This window comes from Sus scrofa, chromosome 13 (assembly GCF_054392235.1).
Source record: "Sus scrofa isolate SSC_HxYL_T2T_F1_AM1 chromosome 13, Sscrofa_HxYL_maternal_Yorkshire_Landrace_v2.0, whole genome shotgun sequence".
Classification (NCBI taxonomy): domain Eukaryota; kingdom Metazoa; phylum Chordata; class Mammalia; order Artiodactyla; family Suidae; genus Sus; species Sus scrofa.
This window is the reverse complement of record NC_139395.1, coordinates 18,954,992-18,971,983: the sequence shown is the minus strand read 5'-3', so window position 1 is coordinate 18,971,983 and position 16,992 is coordinate 18,954,992. Positions and strand designations below refer to the sequence as shown.

At 43.9% G+C, this 16,992-nt stretch overlaps 2 protein-coding genes across 27 annotated transcripts in view; one reads left to right on the top strand and one right to left on the bottom strand.

Moving 5' to 3' along the window:
• The window catches only part of TBC1D5 (TBC1 domain family member 5), a 543,840-nt gene extending 539,373 nt beyond the window's left edge, over positions 1-4,467 (top strand). For 18 of the 23 annotated variants that reach the window (XM_084991851.1, XM_084991844.1, XM_084991836.1 and 15 more), the window contains one exon: positions 1,513-4,327. In XM_084991851.1, the coding sequence (XP_084847977.1) occupies positions 1,513-1,794 (282 nt within the window). In that variant the 3' untranslated portion in view covers positions 1,795-4,327. Of the gene's footprint in view, positions 1-1,512 lie in introns of all 23 variants that reach the window. The other 5 variants (XR_014825087.1, XR_014825088.1, XR_014825086.1 and 2 more) reach the window with 2 other exon arrangements.
• Positions 3,994-16,992, bottom strand: part of PLCL2 (phospholipase C like 2) — a 209,494-nt gene continuing 196,495 nt past the window's right edge. For all 4 annotated transcript variants that reach the window (XM_021069677.2, XM_084991835.1, XM_084991833.1 and 1 more), the window contains one exon: positions 3,994-4,851. In XM_021069677.2, the coding sequence (XP_020925336.1) occupies positions 4,672-4,851 (180 nt within the window). In that variant the 3' untranslated portion in view covers positions 3,994-4,671. The remainder of the gene's footprint in view (positions 4,852-16,992) is intronic.

The window sequence follows — 16,992 nt, the reverse complement described above, 5'->3', positions numbered from 1 at the left end:
CTGTGGAAATTCCTGGCCCAGGGATTAAACCCATGCCACAGTCACAACCTGCATTACAGCTACAGCAACACCAGATCCCCAACCCACAAGGGAATATCCCTGTTCATTTCAGTAGTAGGAACAGGCTCACCAGGCATTGTTTTCAGAATTCCTGTCCCAATCCAACCACGTTCCAGCTCCACCACGCTGCCTCCCTGTATGTTAGCTGATGGGACTAAACGTTTCTAATAATATTCTTCTTAAATGGATTGCAAAATGCACATTAGTAACATTTCATCTAAGTTACTCAAAAACTAGCATCCAAATGCTTGTAAATTATTTCTTTATGTATTTTAACAAAGTAAAATGACATTTTAGAATCAGACTTTTTCAGTGTTAAGAGTACTTTTCCAGGAGAACCCTGTGTGGTTATTTCCATCCAGCTCTAAAAGGAAGTCTTCAGAGAGCATTTTGAGTCTGCATTTTTAAAACCATGTGAATGTAACATTAATACTGCCTGTTTAGATTAGTTCCTCCAAATTCCCCGTCCATGCATAAATGTTTGATTTTCAGTAATCATTTATTCATATAGTATTGTGCCCAGGTTCACCCCCAAACCATTTTTTTTTTTTTTGTCTTTTGTCTTTTTTGTTGTTGTTGTTGTTGTTGTTGTTGTTGCTATTTCTTGGGCCGCTCCCGCAGCATATGGAGGTTCCCAGGCTAGGGGTCGAATTGGAGCTGTAGCCACCGGCCTACGCCAGAGCCACAGCAACGCGGGATCTGAGCCACGTCTGCAACCTACACCACAGCTCACGGCAACGCCGGATCCTTAACCCACTGAGCAAGGGCAGGGACCGAACCCACAACCTCATGGTTCCTAGTCGGGTTCGTTAACCACTGCGCCACGACGAGAACTCCCCAAACCATTTTTAATTGACAATTTGATTTTAAAATTTAGCAAGCTGTTTTTTTAAGCTGTAAAAATACTACAGAAAAAGACCTTTCAAAAAAGCTGGCAAATGTGGTAAATTTGAACCTTCTTGGTTATACTTTATAACTGTCATTCCTAGTTTTCATGCTTTTTACTTTTTAAATTGGAGTATAGTTGTCTATAATATTGTGTTTCAGGTGTACAGCAGAGTAAATGGGTTATGCACATATATATCTATTCTTTTTCAGGTTCCTTTCCCGGGTAGGTTATTACAGAGTATTGAGTAGATTTCCCTGTGCCCTACAGTAGATCCTTGTTATTCACCTGTTTTAGACACAGTGGTGCCTGTATGTGAATCTTGTTTGTAGGAATCTGCCTGTTGCCCCCACTGCCCCCACTGAACCAGTGTAGCCTCCAGAGGAGCAACCCGTGAGCTGGGGTGGGGAATGGTGGGTGCAGTGTGATAGGCCCTTGTTCCTGCAGGGTCGGGCTCCCTACTAGGGATGATAGTGGGGGGGGGCACCCCAGCCCGCAGGGACCTCACCCAGTCCCACTTTTCAACCGATTTCTTCCCTCTCCCCTGTGCTCTGCCTCCTGCGCAGACCCCTTCAGCAGCGCAGGGGCGCACAGAGAGAGGTGGCCCGGACGACTTCATCCTCGTCTCCAAGGATGACGACGGGGGCAGCACCAGGGCGCCCGCACCCGGCCAAGCGCAGCCCCTACGGCTCCTCAGGAGCTTGGCCCGCCCCGCCCTGGTTTTCTCAGACCCGCTGACTGGTCCGGCTTCGGCCCCCTCCAGCAACCCCAGTTCCAGCCCCGATGACGACAGCAGCGGCCACAGCAAGGACTCGGGCTTCACCATTGTGAGCCCCCTGGACCTCTGACCGCCGCCTGGCCACCCCCGCAGCCCCGAGGAGACGCCTCTGAAACCCAGCCTCTTCCCAGCGTGCACGTGGCCTTGGGGCAGCCCTCGGAAGGTGCAGAGAGAAGCAGGGGGACGTCAAGCACGGTGGGACCTTGCCTCAAAAGCAGACAGCTTGTCCCCGCCCCAGTAGCTCACCTCGACCCCTGCACCCCCCGCCGCTGCCCTGAGGTGACGCTGGGTAAAGACCCAGCGTCACACTCATGGTCAAAAAAGACCAAATCACAGCTAGAATCTCTTTCCCTCTGTCTCTCCTCCCCAACTGAGAAGGTGTGGCCACTCTGACAGGTGCATCAAGAAGAAGGAAGAAGGGTTTCACATCTTCCCTCTCTCAGAGCATCAGGCATAGGAAAACTGACTGATACCAAAAACCATTCTCTCTGGACATCTCGATCTCACCCTATTTCATTATTTCTCCCTTGGGAAGCCACACAGCACTGCCAGGAGCAACAGAATGGACGGGAACTTGCGGTTTCCAGGACTGAAACAAGCCTCACAGAAAACTGAAATGCTCTTTAGAAACAGGGTCTAAACTTAGGAATTCTATTTAGGTGTAACATGGTTCAGATTTTTTTTTTTTTCATTTACTAAAGAATACATTTCCTCAAACCAGATCAACTCTGGCCATCCCTGCCCCTCCTTAAACAGTTGTATTTCACCCTTTAGAATCTTCGAAGCCAGAAGAGAAGGTCATTTAGCCATGTATTAGCCGTGAATGTACACCCTGACTCTGGTGTGACAGGATGGCGGAGCTCGCACAGAAGAGGATCTAGACTAGCAGGAGAAACCTTGCGACTTTGGGACAACTCCCCAGCAAGCATGCTGTTCTTTTCCATCGCTTGGCTTATCTCTTTGAAGAAAGGGGTCAAAAGAAGGCTGACCTCTTTAGAGGAAAGGTGGAGCAAACCCTGGGCTGGTCACTCGCCACCCACCTGCCCCCGAAGACCTCAGGCAATGCATTTTATCGCTTTTGTCTGGGACTCTGCGTCTGGGAGAGGATGCCTCAGACAGAACCACAGACCCCTTCAGCTCGAAAGTTTGCTGATTTTAACAGCCTGTATGAACCACAGCAGATGACATGTGCCTTGCTCTCAGCGTCTAAGTCACAGGTTAGATGATTAGTGCCTGCCGTTACTATAAATGTAGCCTTTTTTTTCAGTTTCATATTTTGTTATTTTTTTATGATTTCTGGATTTTCACTTTAAATTGAATATTGCTGTTTACTTGCCAGTGAAGTTCAAGGATTGCTAACAATAATCTAACTTACACATTATTTTATTTCTCAGACTATAAATCTACTTTTAATTCTTTACTATTTTCTTTTTTTTTTTTTTTCCCCACGTAGAGTTCTGAAATGAGCTAAGAGCCTAACTAAGCTCCCTGCTGGCTGCTGGCTGCTGGCAGCAGGAAACTGCACTATCATTCAAACAACAGAGGTTTAATTTTCTAAACAGAATGACACTGAGCAAAGACCAGTGGAGATGCGCACCTTGATTAAAGTACATTATCAGCAAACAAATGACAAGAACTAGGCAAAGGAGTTGTGTTTTAAAAGGAGCTTTCAGGGTCTTGGCAGAAGTAAATTCAATATATTAGCCTGAGCATCTAATAATGAGTCACCAAGTCATAGATGCCATCATAGTTAACTGGTTGACTTACCTGAATCACTGACAGGAAAATGGACAAATAAGAAAACAGTTAGTGAAGATCTAGGAAGCCTTTACTCTTCCAAAATTTGAGAGCAATTTGGTTTGGGAGAAGAAATAGACTGCAGTGTCCAGTATCAAAAATCATATGACGTTTCACCGATTTGGAAAAGAAAGTTTTGGAGGAAAGATTCAGCTGGCCGGAGGAGAGCTGCACCCGCTCCAGCCCCTCCACCTGCTGCCGGCTCACTGTCTGCACTACCTGAAGGCTCACTTTGCTTCGGCAGGAACCGACGACGCTGAGAAGGGGGAAGCAGTGTTGGTTGATTTACAAACAACAGCTGCCACTGGGTAAAGTCGTGGCCACTGTATGTACCAAAAGCAAAATAGCAAGCCAGGCAAGCAACTTACTTTTGACAAAGGGGTCCACCAAGTAACTGGCTCTTCTTAAGAGTAGAATATCTTGGACTGGAAATTTTCAACGTTAAACCTTCAATTAAATGCACACACTGCTATTGGAGAAATATCATAAAACATCTTTTTAATGTGAACACTACTTCATACAATGCAAAATTATGTACAGTGTGTTGCTTCCAGGTTGATTGCCTTTACATTGTCTACACGCTAGCTGGTGTTTCCAGCTGGGAATCCTCTGTCCAGCCACAGCGCCCTTGAACCCAACCGCTCTCTAAGTTCAGGGAGTCTGGCTACTTACAGTCTCCTCAGTAACCATGGCTCAGCAGGCACGCCCCCCCCCCCAAATCATCTATGCCCCAGAGACCCCAGTGATCATACATAAGTAAAAGTTGTAGATTAGATTTTCCCCCAATAAATACTAATTAAACAGTACAATCCATCTTTAAGACATTGTTTTCAAACAGGAAAATGTCGTCTGTTTCTCAATGGAACTAGAGTGACTACTCTGTTGTTCACACTGGAACCGAGTTATGATGCTTTTGTATACAAATATAGCATATTTGGGCCAGGAATATAGTTTCTTGTTAAAGAGTTTATTTGCCTCCACACGCAGGGTTGCTACATACATTCACAGTTTTAAGAGACTGCAATAGCTATTCCAGTTGTGCTTTAAAATCTCCAATATTATTTTCATTAGTGAGTGCAAAGCAAATGTCCCATCTGACTGCAGTTGGTCCTGGAGTTATAAACTCCATAATGATCTCTAGAGAGCTCCCTCATTCTCCAGTTTCATCATTTGCTTTTTCAGGTATGACTTCGAGGCTCCGGCGTGGCTTCTGAATGTCGGCATTTTCTGTGCCCGGTTTATTGAGCCCACAGGAAACAGCCGCGTAGTGGATCTGCTTCAGGTTCTCCACAGTCTCATTCTTGGCATACTTCAAGAGATCCGCTTGTCCCTGTGATAAAACATGCAGTTAAATAGTGTGATTGATTACAATTTGACAACAGAGGTCTTCCATTGACATAGAAATATTTCCATTCCATGAGAGGGCGTATCTATTTATTATCAGCACTGCATCCAAATAGGTCAGTTTTAACAACAACAAAACAAGTTTGTTTTACCAGTCCGCAATACCAGACTCCAAGAGTGTGCTACCTTTTCAGTTCTTTCCATTTTCTGGGTACTTTATTTTTACACATATGGAATCAAGGAGACTATTCTTCTGTTGCCTTGTTTTTTTTCATCAGAAGTTATGTCTTGGCAATATTTCCATGTCAGTATATGTAGGTCTACCACAGGATGACAGGGTATGTGAAAGCAAAACTCTGCAGATGGTCTAGGATAATTAAGGTAGTCATACCGGAGTTCTTTATCTGGTAAATCCTGCGTTTCTTGTGTTCAGACCAGTCACCACGGCACCTTGAACAGACTAGGCCTTGGGCCATCCTCCAGAGGAGACTCAAAGGAACCTTACAGGCCGTGATCCCAAGGCCAACGAGTGGCCAGACTTTACCCCCATCACTTTTACTTTGCTCTGTGCAACCACATCCACATGCCTGCCACGTCCTAGAGTTAGGACACCCAGTTGAGGAAAGAGCAAATCCGAGAGAAGGGAGGGTGTTCCTGGCAGCGTTCCTGTCCCATCCCCTTCAGAAGAACAGAGGCTATGGAAAACGCTGCCACCCACCTACCTCCCAGGGTGCCTGGTTTGGGAGACGCCTACTAAACTGGCTTTGCAATGTCTTCAGCTGAGAGACTCAAACCCGCTCTGGTTTCACACATTCCACTTCAAATTGTGTCACTTACTCTACTTGGTTTTCGTCTTGAAAGATTTAAAACAACCTTACAGGTCAAAATACTTTAAGGTTCTTACGTAGATTCCTAAAATAACTTTTAAAGCTACAGCTGAGGGCAGGGCTCCTGCCGAGAGTCCAGCATGATTTTCTTCCTCCCGGCGCCTCTGCCCACGGCTCACCTGGAGAGGGGACAGCCAGAAACGAAGGACCACTGGCAGATGACCAGACTTTCTGTCTGACCACAAAAGATGTTCTAGTTTTTAATATATTAAAATATTTTTAATATTTATATTTCAAGGCACCTCTGTTAGTGCTATGCAGTTTGTGAGTCCAAAATTAACAATCACAATTCATTTCTCTTATTTAGCTAAAACAATAAGGGTTCTAGATTTGTTCATTTTTTCCAAGCTTTTCTTAAACTATCTCTTAGAGAAAAACAGTCGCCTTCCTTCTGAAGTGAGTGATCAGTGTGGCCACAGGGACTCTGCCGCCCTCAGCCACGACTGTGCAGTGGCCATGTGGTTGAAAGCCAGAGATCAGCGGCCACCTGCTGTCCCCAGGGGCCTGTGGACACCTTTCTTCCTAGTTACACACAGTGGAGAAAAGAGAAAGAAGAGGACCCATACCACTTGGGGAGTCTGACAGAAGCCCAAAAGCATCAGATGTTTTTGTTTTCATGCAAATAGGAATCTAAGTCACGAGTGTCTGGTTGGACCTCAGCATGTCTGGGGCCCACAAGGATTCCTGGGTTGTTCTGGGGCCCAAGTCCCCAGTCCAGCAGGGTTCACCTGGATGATGGGGAGCTGGGCTGCCTCCTGCCGCTTGGTTTGCGGTCCCCTCGGGAACACGGAGGAACAACCGATTTTAGGTGCCTTCACTAATATAATCGAGCATGACACTATAACAGGCCCTTCCCTCACATCCTCTGCTTTAGTTCCTCCCTGAGGCACTCAGATAACTTTATCTGATGAACATTTCCTGAGTTGTCTGACTAGTCAGAGAATTGTGCATGAGCCGATCACATACTCCGTGACACCCCACTTCCCTCACATGGCCTCTAAAAAGGCTTTGCTGAAACCCTTACGGGAGTTTGGGGTTTGGGGGCACGAGCCACCCATCTCTTTGCAATACATCTTCCTCTGCTCCAAACCTGACCTTTTGGTTTGTCTGGCCTCACTGTGCATTGGGCATACGGACTTGCAGTCAGTAACAGTTTTGGCAAGCCAGCTAGGAGTCTGCCTGAAGCCACTCAACCCAGCTAGAGGCAGCCCCTTCCCTGAGTCTCAGCAGCTGCTGGACTCATTTTGTTCCAGGGAACTGGGAGGGAGTGCCTCTGACAGGTGCTGTCTGCCCCGAGGCATGAGGCTATTTGGAGCCTAGAAAAGTCCAGAGCCATAGTCCACATTTGGTGTAACTTGGTGGTGAGTCATTCCGGCTTGCGCAGGCTGGAAATTCTCTCCACTCTTTTTGGGCTGCTTCCCTTGTGGGGAGTGAGCCACTCTGCATCTGTTCTTCAAGAGCTGAGCCAGTCTGTTTAGGGGCCTCTGTCTGGGAATGGAAGTCGAATTCTGGACAACACCTCCTCTGATTTTCTGTCTATGACTGTAGCCTGTTTGTGGTGTTTCTGTGTATATCATTCTGGGGTGCCCCATTCTCTTTCAAGACCCTGGCTGCTCTCGAGGCTTCCATCTGGAAATGGAATTTTGGATTACACCTCCTCTGATCCTTTGTTTGTGGGGCCATATACTTGTTGTTTCTATGTGGGTCAGTACTTGCTTTGGCCAGTTGAGATCTCTTTGGTGAGGGGACTCAAGTGTGACAACAGCAGGGTATCCTTCCCTACTGCATTGGTTGCACCTGTGGCGATGCACTGGTTGAGATGTCCCCCTTTGGACTAGCCTTTGTCGTTCTTTCAGCTTCCTCTCTGATGGGACCTTGGTTGGGAATCTCCCTTTTAGGGGCTTGGGAACCTGTGACCATGAGAGATTGATCTGAATTGTTTGCTTGATATTTGATAACACCAGCTGTGACTAATTAAGTATGAACGATCAGAACTCTGTTCCATCTTAGACTCCCCTGTGCTATTTTTGCAAAACTGGGAGATCTTTAGCTATGCTCCCATAAGTGAAAAAAATAATGTTTTTATTGTAGCATTTTATGGCCTCAATACTTCTTCATACCTGGTGAACAATGGCCCCTAATGGCTCTGCTATTATATCAAAGTGGATATTTTGTAATTGGTTTTATCTTGGGAGAATGTGTGTGTATCTATGTGAGTGAGTGTCTCGCTATCTGAGTCCAAATCCTGTTCTCTCACGTTCTGATTATGCTCCAAGTGAGGCATGTGAATGTGAGAGACTGATATGTATTATTGTCTATTGATGTCATTTGTTTAAATAGAAGTGGGTATTTGGAAACTAGGGAGGGAAAGTTCCCTGAAAATAGCCAAGATGGCTGGGTTTTATATAAGCAGTTAAGAGGAAGAATGTAGGAGTTCTTGTCGTGGCATAGAGGAAACTAGGAACTAGGAACCATGAGGTTGTAGGTTTGATCTCTGGCCTTGCTCAGTGGGTTAAAGGATCCGGTGTGAGCTGTGGTACAGGTTGCAGACATGACTTGGATCTGGCATTGCTGTGCCTCTGGCATAGGCTGGCAGCTGTAGCTTTGATTAGATCCCTAGCCTGGGAACTTCCATATGCTGTAGGTGCAGCCCTAAAAAGCAAAACAAACAAAGAAAAATGAATGTACATTTCTCTTCCTATGCCTTTGAGATGTGAATGGTCTCTCCAGATATTTGGTAATGTGAAATTTAGAGTTATACTAAATTAAGTTAAATGATAGACGTTTCTTATAGTTGTTTCTAGATGGGAGAATTAAGGGGCAAAAGAATATTGATACAGAAAGTGAATGTTTATAGAAAAGGAACTCTGAGACAGGAGCTTTGTGCATGGTCAGGATTGGCTAAGTTTAGACTAAATTTAGTGTGAACTTTATTACTAAAAGTAAGCTGGTTTAAGACTAGCTCTGTTTTTCTTACTGTTAAAGAGGACATTTTTCTGGGATGCTACCTTTGCTAACAGATTGTGTGAGTTTCTGTGCCTTTAAGTGATCTGTATTCACTTTTGAGATCTCGTTTCACTTTTGACTCACAGTGACCTATGATCTTATTTGACCAAGTGTTTTGAAATTTTTTGACAAATTTCCCCCAAAAAGATTTTATTTAAAGTTCTTTTGACCTCCAGCTAACTTTGGGATGCTTTAGAGAATCCTTGAGGCATCTCAGAGAAAACTATTAAATTAACTAGGATTGGTTGGTATGCTAAATTACACAGGAAACAATGTCCAGTGAGTGATAATCCTCTTTATATGATATGGATAAGTGTTATTAGTACAGACATTCTAGAAATAATATAAATTTCTGAAATTGGGCTATGTCCTGGTATAATGTTAAATTTTTTTTTTTTTTGTCTTTTGTTGTTGTTGTTGTTGCTATTTCTTGGGCCATTCCCGCGGCATATGGAGGTTCCCAGGCTAGGGGTCGAATCGGAGCTGTAGCCACCAGCCTACGCCAGAGCCACAGCAACGTGGGATCCGAGCCGCGTCTGCCACCTACACCACAGCTCACGGCAACGCCGCATCGTTAACCCACTGAGCAAGGGCAGGGACCGAACCCACAACCTCATGGTTCCTGGTCGGATTCGTTAACCACTGCGCCACGACGGGAACTCCTAATGTTAAAATTTTAGTTATCATCTTAGTTATCTTAAAATTATCTTGTATATCACAACAACTTGGTTAAGCCTGTCAAAAAACATTATAACCAGAGCTCTGGCCTTGCCTCCCTAAGTCCTTTATCATTCACAGATAGTTAAGCTGATGCTTTGCTAAACTGCTTCATCTTCAGGAAGAGTCATAGAAAGGGCTTTTTGAGAAGTAGAGGGTTTTTATGACTTTTAAATCATAATGCAAACTAGGTAAGATATTTTAAAAGTCTAATGAAAACTCTGATTTCATAAAATTTTAGTAAAAAGGATTATTATAAAGGATTGAGTAAAATGAATATAGTCATGATTTCTTGGTTTTGTCTGAAATATTTCTTGGTTTTGTCTGGCTTTTCATCTGTGTTTTTCCAGATATAAGGATACCTTTCCCCTTAAGTTAATTATGTTTATAGCAAAAGTATACCTTTATAAACACAACTGAAACATTTATCTTTTCTCTCTACTTGATCCCTCCAGAGACTGGAAACTCTTAAATTCTCAGCAGCTTTATCAGGTAACTTAGGAAGGACACTTCCTAACAGGTGCAAAAACCTCGAGGTATTCTGGGGATCTCAAAAAACAAGAAATTCACCTAAACCTGTAAGGCAAAAAATCTGTGACAAGCACTTGGCATGGCCCTTTCCTGGCCCTGAGACGCCTTTTAAAATTTCAGTCTGAGACTCCTTATGAAAAATTCTAACACGGCCAATTTAAAGAAATCAACATGATCAGTTAACCAGACTCATCTGCAAACCAATCTTAATTTGACTGTATTTGATTTAAAATGAGGATAAGTTTAGAAAGAGGTTATGTTTCAGTGGATATCAAATTCTGATGCTGTTAATTGAGGTTTGTCTTTACTGTCTAACACTCACCTCCCAGACAGTTCCTTGTTATCATGCTACATAACCGTAAAGTTTAACTGAATTATTAAGAAGGACACTTAAGTTTCGGAGGCTCACTCACCCCAGCAGTCTACCTTTGGATAAATATCAGATGCCCCTTACCTGCACTAGGGATTATACATACTGGAAACAGCTTTGCTAAAATATGTCGAGAGACCAATTTACCTTGAGATAAGGCCTGGCCAGTTGCACTGCTTCAGATCAGAATGGCTCCCAGAAGCTGGCTTAAATTAAGCAAGCCCCTTTGAGATACTGTATGGTAGGCCATTCCAGATGTCTGCCAAGGCAGGAGGATCTATAAAAGCTCTGAAAGATCTAGCTGTTGCAAATTATGTTAAACCCCTGGGCACTGTACTATCTTCTGTTCATGAGTTTGCCTCCAACAAGTCTGCCTACCCAACTGAAGTAGCCTTACATCCTTTCTGGCCTGGAGACTGAGTCTTCCTTAAAGCCTGGAGAGGAAAGGGTCTGAACATCAGCTGACTGCAAGGTGGCCAGGACCACATGTGGTACCAGGCCTTCATCTGTTAAGTCAGCTGGAGGAAAGCCATGGATTCATCACTCTTAGGTTAAAGCAGCACCAGTGTTGTCAGAAAATGGCCCAACTCCCCGAAAGGCCTAGAGTGCAATAGGTTTGTGAGCCTTCAAAAGGCTTACGGTTGCTCAAGAAGACAAGTATTGAGATTGCAGTTTCAGTATAAATGGAGAAGGATGAGTCAACCCACTTGTTTAGTCTTGTTCAACTGAACAGCACACGAATCTAGTGTAATTATGGTAGAGTTGGAAAGTTAAAGTTAACAGATAGGTACAGGAAGTGGAACCAAAAGCCCAAGTCCAATTACAAATTAGACAACAAAAGTGCTAAGGGGCTTCATCAGGTTCAAATAAATGTCGACAAAGAAAGAAAGGGAATTGTACTATTTACTAAATACTCTAAGGAAGATTCGCTGCTGAAAGCTGATCAGTTCTAGTCCATGATCACCCCTCACTGCCCCTGTTCAACAGGGGCAGCCAGAGTGGTCACTGCCTCTTTCCTGCAAGACTGTGGAATGGACAGTGTCAGTGGAGAGCTGTAGGAGCAGTGACAAATCTGACTGAATATTAGATCTGTTTCTCTTCCTTTAACCTATATATTCCATTGCTTTTGCTATAAGTTCATCACTAAAGGGATGTTGCCTGTAGCTCAAAGTACACCTAATGGCCCATCTCAGGAAACCCTGCCCCTATGCTTGATGGGTAAACTAAAATACCTTTTGTTCAGCTCACAGACACATCTTGACCCAGCCCACCAGTGAATGGCTGCAAGGAGGAAGAAATTAGCACATCCCCTCCCAGAGTCTGGCAAAACCAGGAGATATTTGCAACAATTTATGACCTCACTTATATTGCTAACTATATTATATGTATATTTCCTGTTTTACAGAATTAATTCTTATACTATCAAATGTGTGACTGAACTCTGATAAAAAATAATGATGACAAGGCAACTTGAAATAGTTGACCAGATATATAGTCATAATACAAGAACAGTAACTAACACTGCAATTCTAGATGTGTGAAGAAGCAACAAGAGGGAGTTTTTCCTGGACCATAACAGATTGGTAAGACAGGTGCCCAGAGACTTTTGACTACTGTTAGTAAAGCCTAGTCTAGTGACTAGCACACTGACGAGCCTATGAAGGAAATCCTTGCCTGACTTAGGAAGAGCATTTCTAGCACCACGGGCAAAGTGGTCATGAAGTGCTTCCCAACCCATGTCACACTTATGACCATAAGGAAGGCCTGCCAACTAAAAACTGGCACTTGCCATCTGCCTTGTATGAGGATTAAGTCACAAGCCACTGCGGCCACTGACCTCCAACACCCCCTGTGGGGAGTGCAGGGTGGACATCAGGAGTGAGGCCCTCTGTGCTCTGGGAAAAAAATGACAGAACAGGTCTTCAGATAGTTAGATATTTTCAGGAGAAGATTTTATGAGCCCAATTCCTGCATCTCCTCATATCTAGAAAAGCACTAAAATCATTAACACTGACATCTGCTTTGGCCATTGAGGTGAGAAATGAATATGAAAGTCAAAAGTGAAGAGAAGTGGTCAGACATCCAAGGTGAGACTGGGTGGCCATTGGGGGTGTGATTTCAAACACGCTCCTGTATTGCCAAGAACTGAGTTGTGTCGGCCTCATTCTCAAAGCAGTGTCTGCTGGAGAGGACCCTGTGGTTCCTCTGTCAAGTTTACTATTAACCTCCTTATCTGAAACATGACTCCTTTACTTATCCAACACCCCTTTTGTTCTCAAGATTGAGGATCAAAGGAAAGGGGGGGATGCAATGGACAGGCCCTTCCCCATATCCTCTCCTCTAGCTCCTCCCTGAAGTACTCAGAGAACAGTATCTGATGCCCACTTCCTGAGTTGTTTCACAGATGTGAAAAATCCCCACCAAACGGAAGATGTTAACTATCTGACCATGAGCAAGCAGCCCTCAGGCCCCCTGGAGCCTAAAGATTGATAATGTTACCTTGGTGACACTACCCTGTCACGGCACCATCAACCAGTCAGAGAACTGTGCAGAAGCTGATCACTTACCCTTCCCTCACCTGGCCTTTAAAGATGCTTTGCTGAAAACCTCAGGGGAGTTCAGGTTTTGGGGGCACAAGCCACCCATCTCCATTCAGTAAAGCGTCCTCTGCTCCAAACTTGACCTTTCAGTTTGTGTGGCCTCACTGTGCGTCAGGCACACAGACTCGCATTCATTAGCACTGACTCCTCTGCTTCTCCATGCAGACCCTGACTCAGGGCACACCAGGCCCAGGCCAAGACTGGCTGTCACCCCAAACAGGCCTCACATTCATCCCTTCTGGCCTTGCCCAGCAGCTTGATGTGCATGTGGCTTAATTTTTCCCATCACCCTGAGTCTCCAGAAGCTGCAGGTCTCCTCAGTGCCACTCTGAGGTGACACAAGCAGGTCTAGGGTTCCTCTGCTATCTCTTCCAAGCATTTTTCTGCAACCAAAACCCAAGAGTCAGGTACAGCCTCTATGGAGAACAGTATGAAGTTTTCTTAAAAAACTAAAAGTAGAGCTGCCATATGATCCAGCAATCCCACTCCTGGGCATATCTAATCAGACGAAACTATAATTCAAAAAGATATGTCAACTCCTGAACAGTACCCAAGACATGGGAAGCAACCTAAATGTCAATCGACAGGGCGAGATAAAGATGTACATTTACACACAATGGAATACTACTCAGCCATAAAAAAGAATGATGCCACTTCTACAACATGGATGGACCTAGAGATTATCATACTGAGTGAACTAAGTCAGAAAGAGACAAATACCATATGATATCACATATTGGAATCTAAAATACAATATAAATGAACCTATCTATAAAACAGGAATAGACTCAGAGACATAGAGAACAGACTTGTGGTCGCCAAGGGTTGGGGTGTGGACTGGGAGTTTGGGATTAGCAGATGCAAACTATTATATACAGAATGGGTGAACAAGGTCCTACTGTATAGCATGGGGAACTACATTCAATAGCCTGTGATAAATCTTAATGGAAAAGAATATGGAAAAGAATGTAAATATATGTATAGCTGAGCCACTTTGCTGTACATCAGAAATTAACAGAACATTATAAATCAACTATACTTCAACAGAAAAAAAAAATAAAAGCCTGAGAATCAAACTTGCAAAGCTTTACTACAATCTTATGACTGAGAAGCCAAAGCCAGGTTGACAGGAAGTTACAGTTTCTTCAATGTTAGTTAACTGGTATATTAATAGTATAAGGTCACAAATAGAGTACTTGTTAATGAATATTCTCTGATCAGTCACTGTTTTAGGTGATGCAAGACTCATGTAGAAACTATGTCTCAATCCAGTATATCACGAGTATTCAGGATCACAGGCTGAACGCATAAACCTCCTGTGAGACTGTTCTGAAAACTATTTAATGTTATATCTCTCATAGCCATGATTTAAATGCAAACAATTTAATTACAGTCCAAAGTGTGATGCCACAGAGCCTATGATATGTCAGAAGTTAGGCACATAAGAACATATACCACCAATTCCTCCTGGGAATTGTCACCATTTATTGAGTGACAACTATGTGCAAGACATTGTAATAAGCACTTTACGAAGATTATCTCAGGACAGTTCCTAATTCTGCAAGAGAATTGTGATCACTATGCCCATTTCATAGATGAGGAAATAATTTAGAGAGATTGAGGGCTTTGCCCAAGGCAGAGTCTACACAGTACATTATCCTTAAATACACACAACTTTCTGCATTTTGTTTTCTTTGTGGATAAACTAAACCAGCGGCCCAGACTATAGGAGTGGAGCCCCGCATGCTACATGTGACACTAAAGTGAGCAGAGTGGAAGAATGACCACATTTTCAGTGTACTCAGCATATCACCAAGGTTGCAGACACTTTACCCTTCCTGTGATTAAATACAGAAGCAGAATTTAGATTTCCAGTTTCTGTTAAGTGAGGAAAAGGTGGAAAACAGAATGAAAGAGAGCTCGACTGCTGGTTCTAAACGCCCCCCACCACGCCCTGAGGGTGCCCAGGACAATCTTCTGGGAGCAGGGCCAGGATGTGGAGCAGGAAGACTCCTGAAAACACAAGCAAACATGCCGCACGCATCAGCATCAGCACCTCCCTCGCACTAATAATCTCTCAAGCGCATCTTTGCATAATTAAACATCAGCTGAGTAATCACAAATTCCACATCATTGAGATCCAAACGTCCTAAGTTTTACTGTTTTAAATGGGTCAGAAAGAACAGCCTGCCTAGCAACAAACACTACTGTAGTTTGATTTTCTGAGCCATGCTGAGGAGTTTTCATATACTAAATAGAGAAACGACTTTTACTTGGTTAGCACTTTTCAGGAAAGCAAACAACATAATACATCAGCTATAATAAGTGAAGTAGCTAAAGGATATTAGCATCAGTAAAGGAAAGGAGTGGCACACAGGCTATCAGAGTAATTTGCAGAAAGGAAACAAACATAAGTCTTTGGATCTTCCTGGTAAGTCCACACCTCAGATAAAAACAAAATCAAGATTAATGTCTTTCCAGGTGCACAAACTGTCTGGTTTAATTATTTATTTTTGGCAGAAATCTTATGTCCTTTAGAGAACAAATCTCTACTTCCAGGGTTTAGTTTCTAGTCTTTCTCTGAGGGTGAAGTGACACAAAGTCAGAAGAGCTTGCTTGGCAGCAGTTCATCTGGAACTATCTTGGGTCATAACAAGCTTCCTTTAAATCCATAATATGACAGAGGTGCTATAAAATCCAACATAACCTTGGCCTATATTAATAGTAAAGGCCACAAGCAAAAATCAGACCATCGAGTCTCACTCTAAGTGGGTCAGCCCACCTGGCATCTGAAGCATGGAGATGATGCCACCCCATCTCATGAAGGACACTGCCAAGCCAGAGCCTTCAGAAGAAGGGACAATAAGCCACCTCATCCTGAACTATGGAGGTTTGAGAGAAGACACAGCAGTCCCCAAGTACACGCAGGGGTGTGGCAGGAGAAGGAATAGAGTGGGTCCGTGCTGCCTTGAGGGCACCAGTGTAACCATTGGGTGGAGATGCTACATAAACAGTGAAATAAAGAGAGAAGAACACTGTGACCAAGCCAGTGGGTTCGAGATGCATTACAGAACTTCCCACGTTTCTGATGAAATGAGCAAAATGCATAAAACTGGCAAATACACACAAATACACAAATACAAGCAGCAACTCAACACAGGGAAAGGTACAACATAATTTAATAAACTTCTAAAACTCACAGAACTCATACTGGTAATTCATAAAAATCCTGAAAATTCTAACAGCCAACCAGCCTAGAGAGATACCAACTAAATGTCTTTCTCATTTTACTTCTGTTTGATGGAGAAGAGATGATGGGACAGGAAGTGAGAAGAAAGAAGCAACACAGAAAAGTTTAGAATGGAGTTGACACCTAACTAGGAAACTGGACACAATAATAAAGCAACAATTTTCAGACTGTGCACAACAGCCTTGGGAGAAGGAGCATGGACAGGGGCTCCAGCTCACTGCCTGGAGAGGCTGCAGCACAGGGAGGCAGAGCCCAGACAGTCAAGCTCAGGGAGGCAAGAAAGCTCCAGGGTTGGGGCGGGGCAGTGGTGGGGAGGTTAGGAAGCAAGATATAACAGCCACTGTAAATATACAAGTTCAAAGGCAGAGAGGATGTCATGAACACAAAGACAGCAGGCAGGGCACTCAAAATAAAAACCCACTAGACAGATTAATGGCAGATTAGATGTCGTAGAAGATACAATACTGCCTGAATAGCAACACTGCTGGAAGATGTAGTAATAGAAACAATTTTTTTTCAAAAAAAAAACAGGAAAAAGAGTTCCCATCGTGGCTCAGTGGTTAACGAACCCAACTAGGAACCATGAGGTTATGGGTTTGATCCTTGGCCTCGCTCAGTTGGTTAAGGATCTGGCGTTGCCGTGAGCTGTGGTGTAGGTCACAGACACGGTTCAGATCCCAAGTTGCTGTGGCTGTGGCGTAGGCCAGCGGCTATAGCTCCAATTAGACCCCTAGCCTGGGAACCTCCATATGCTGTGGGTGCAGCC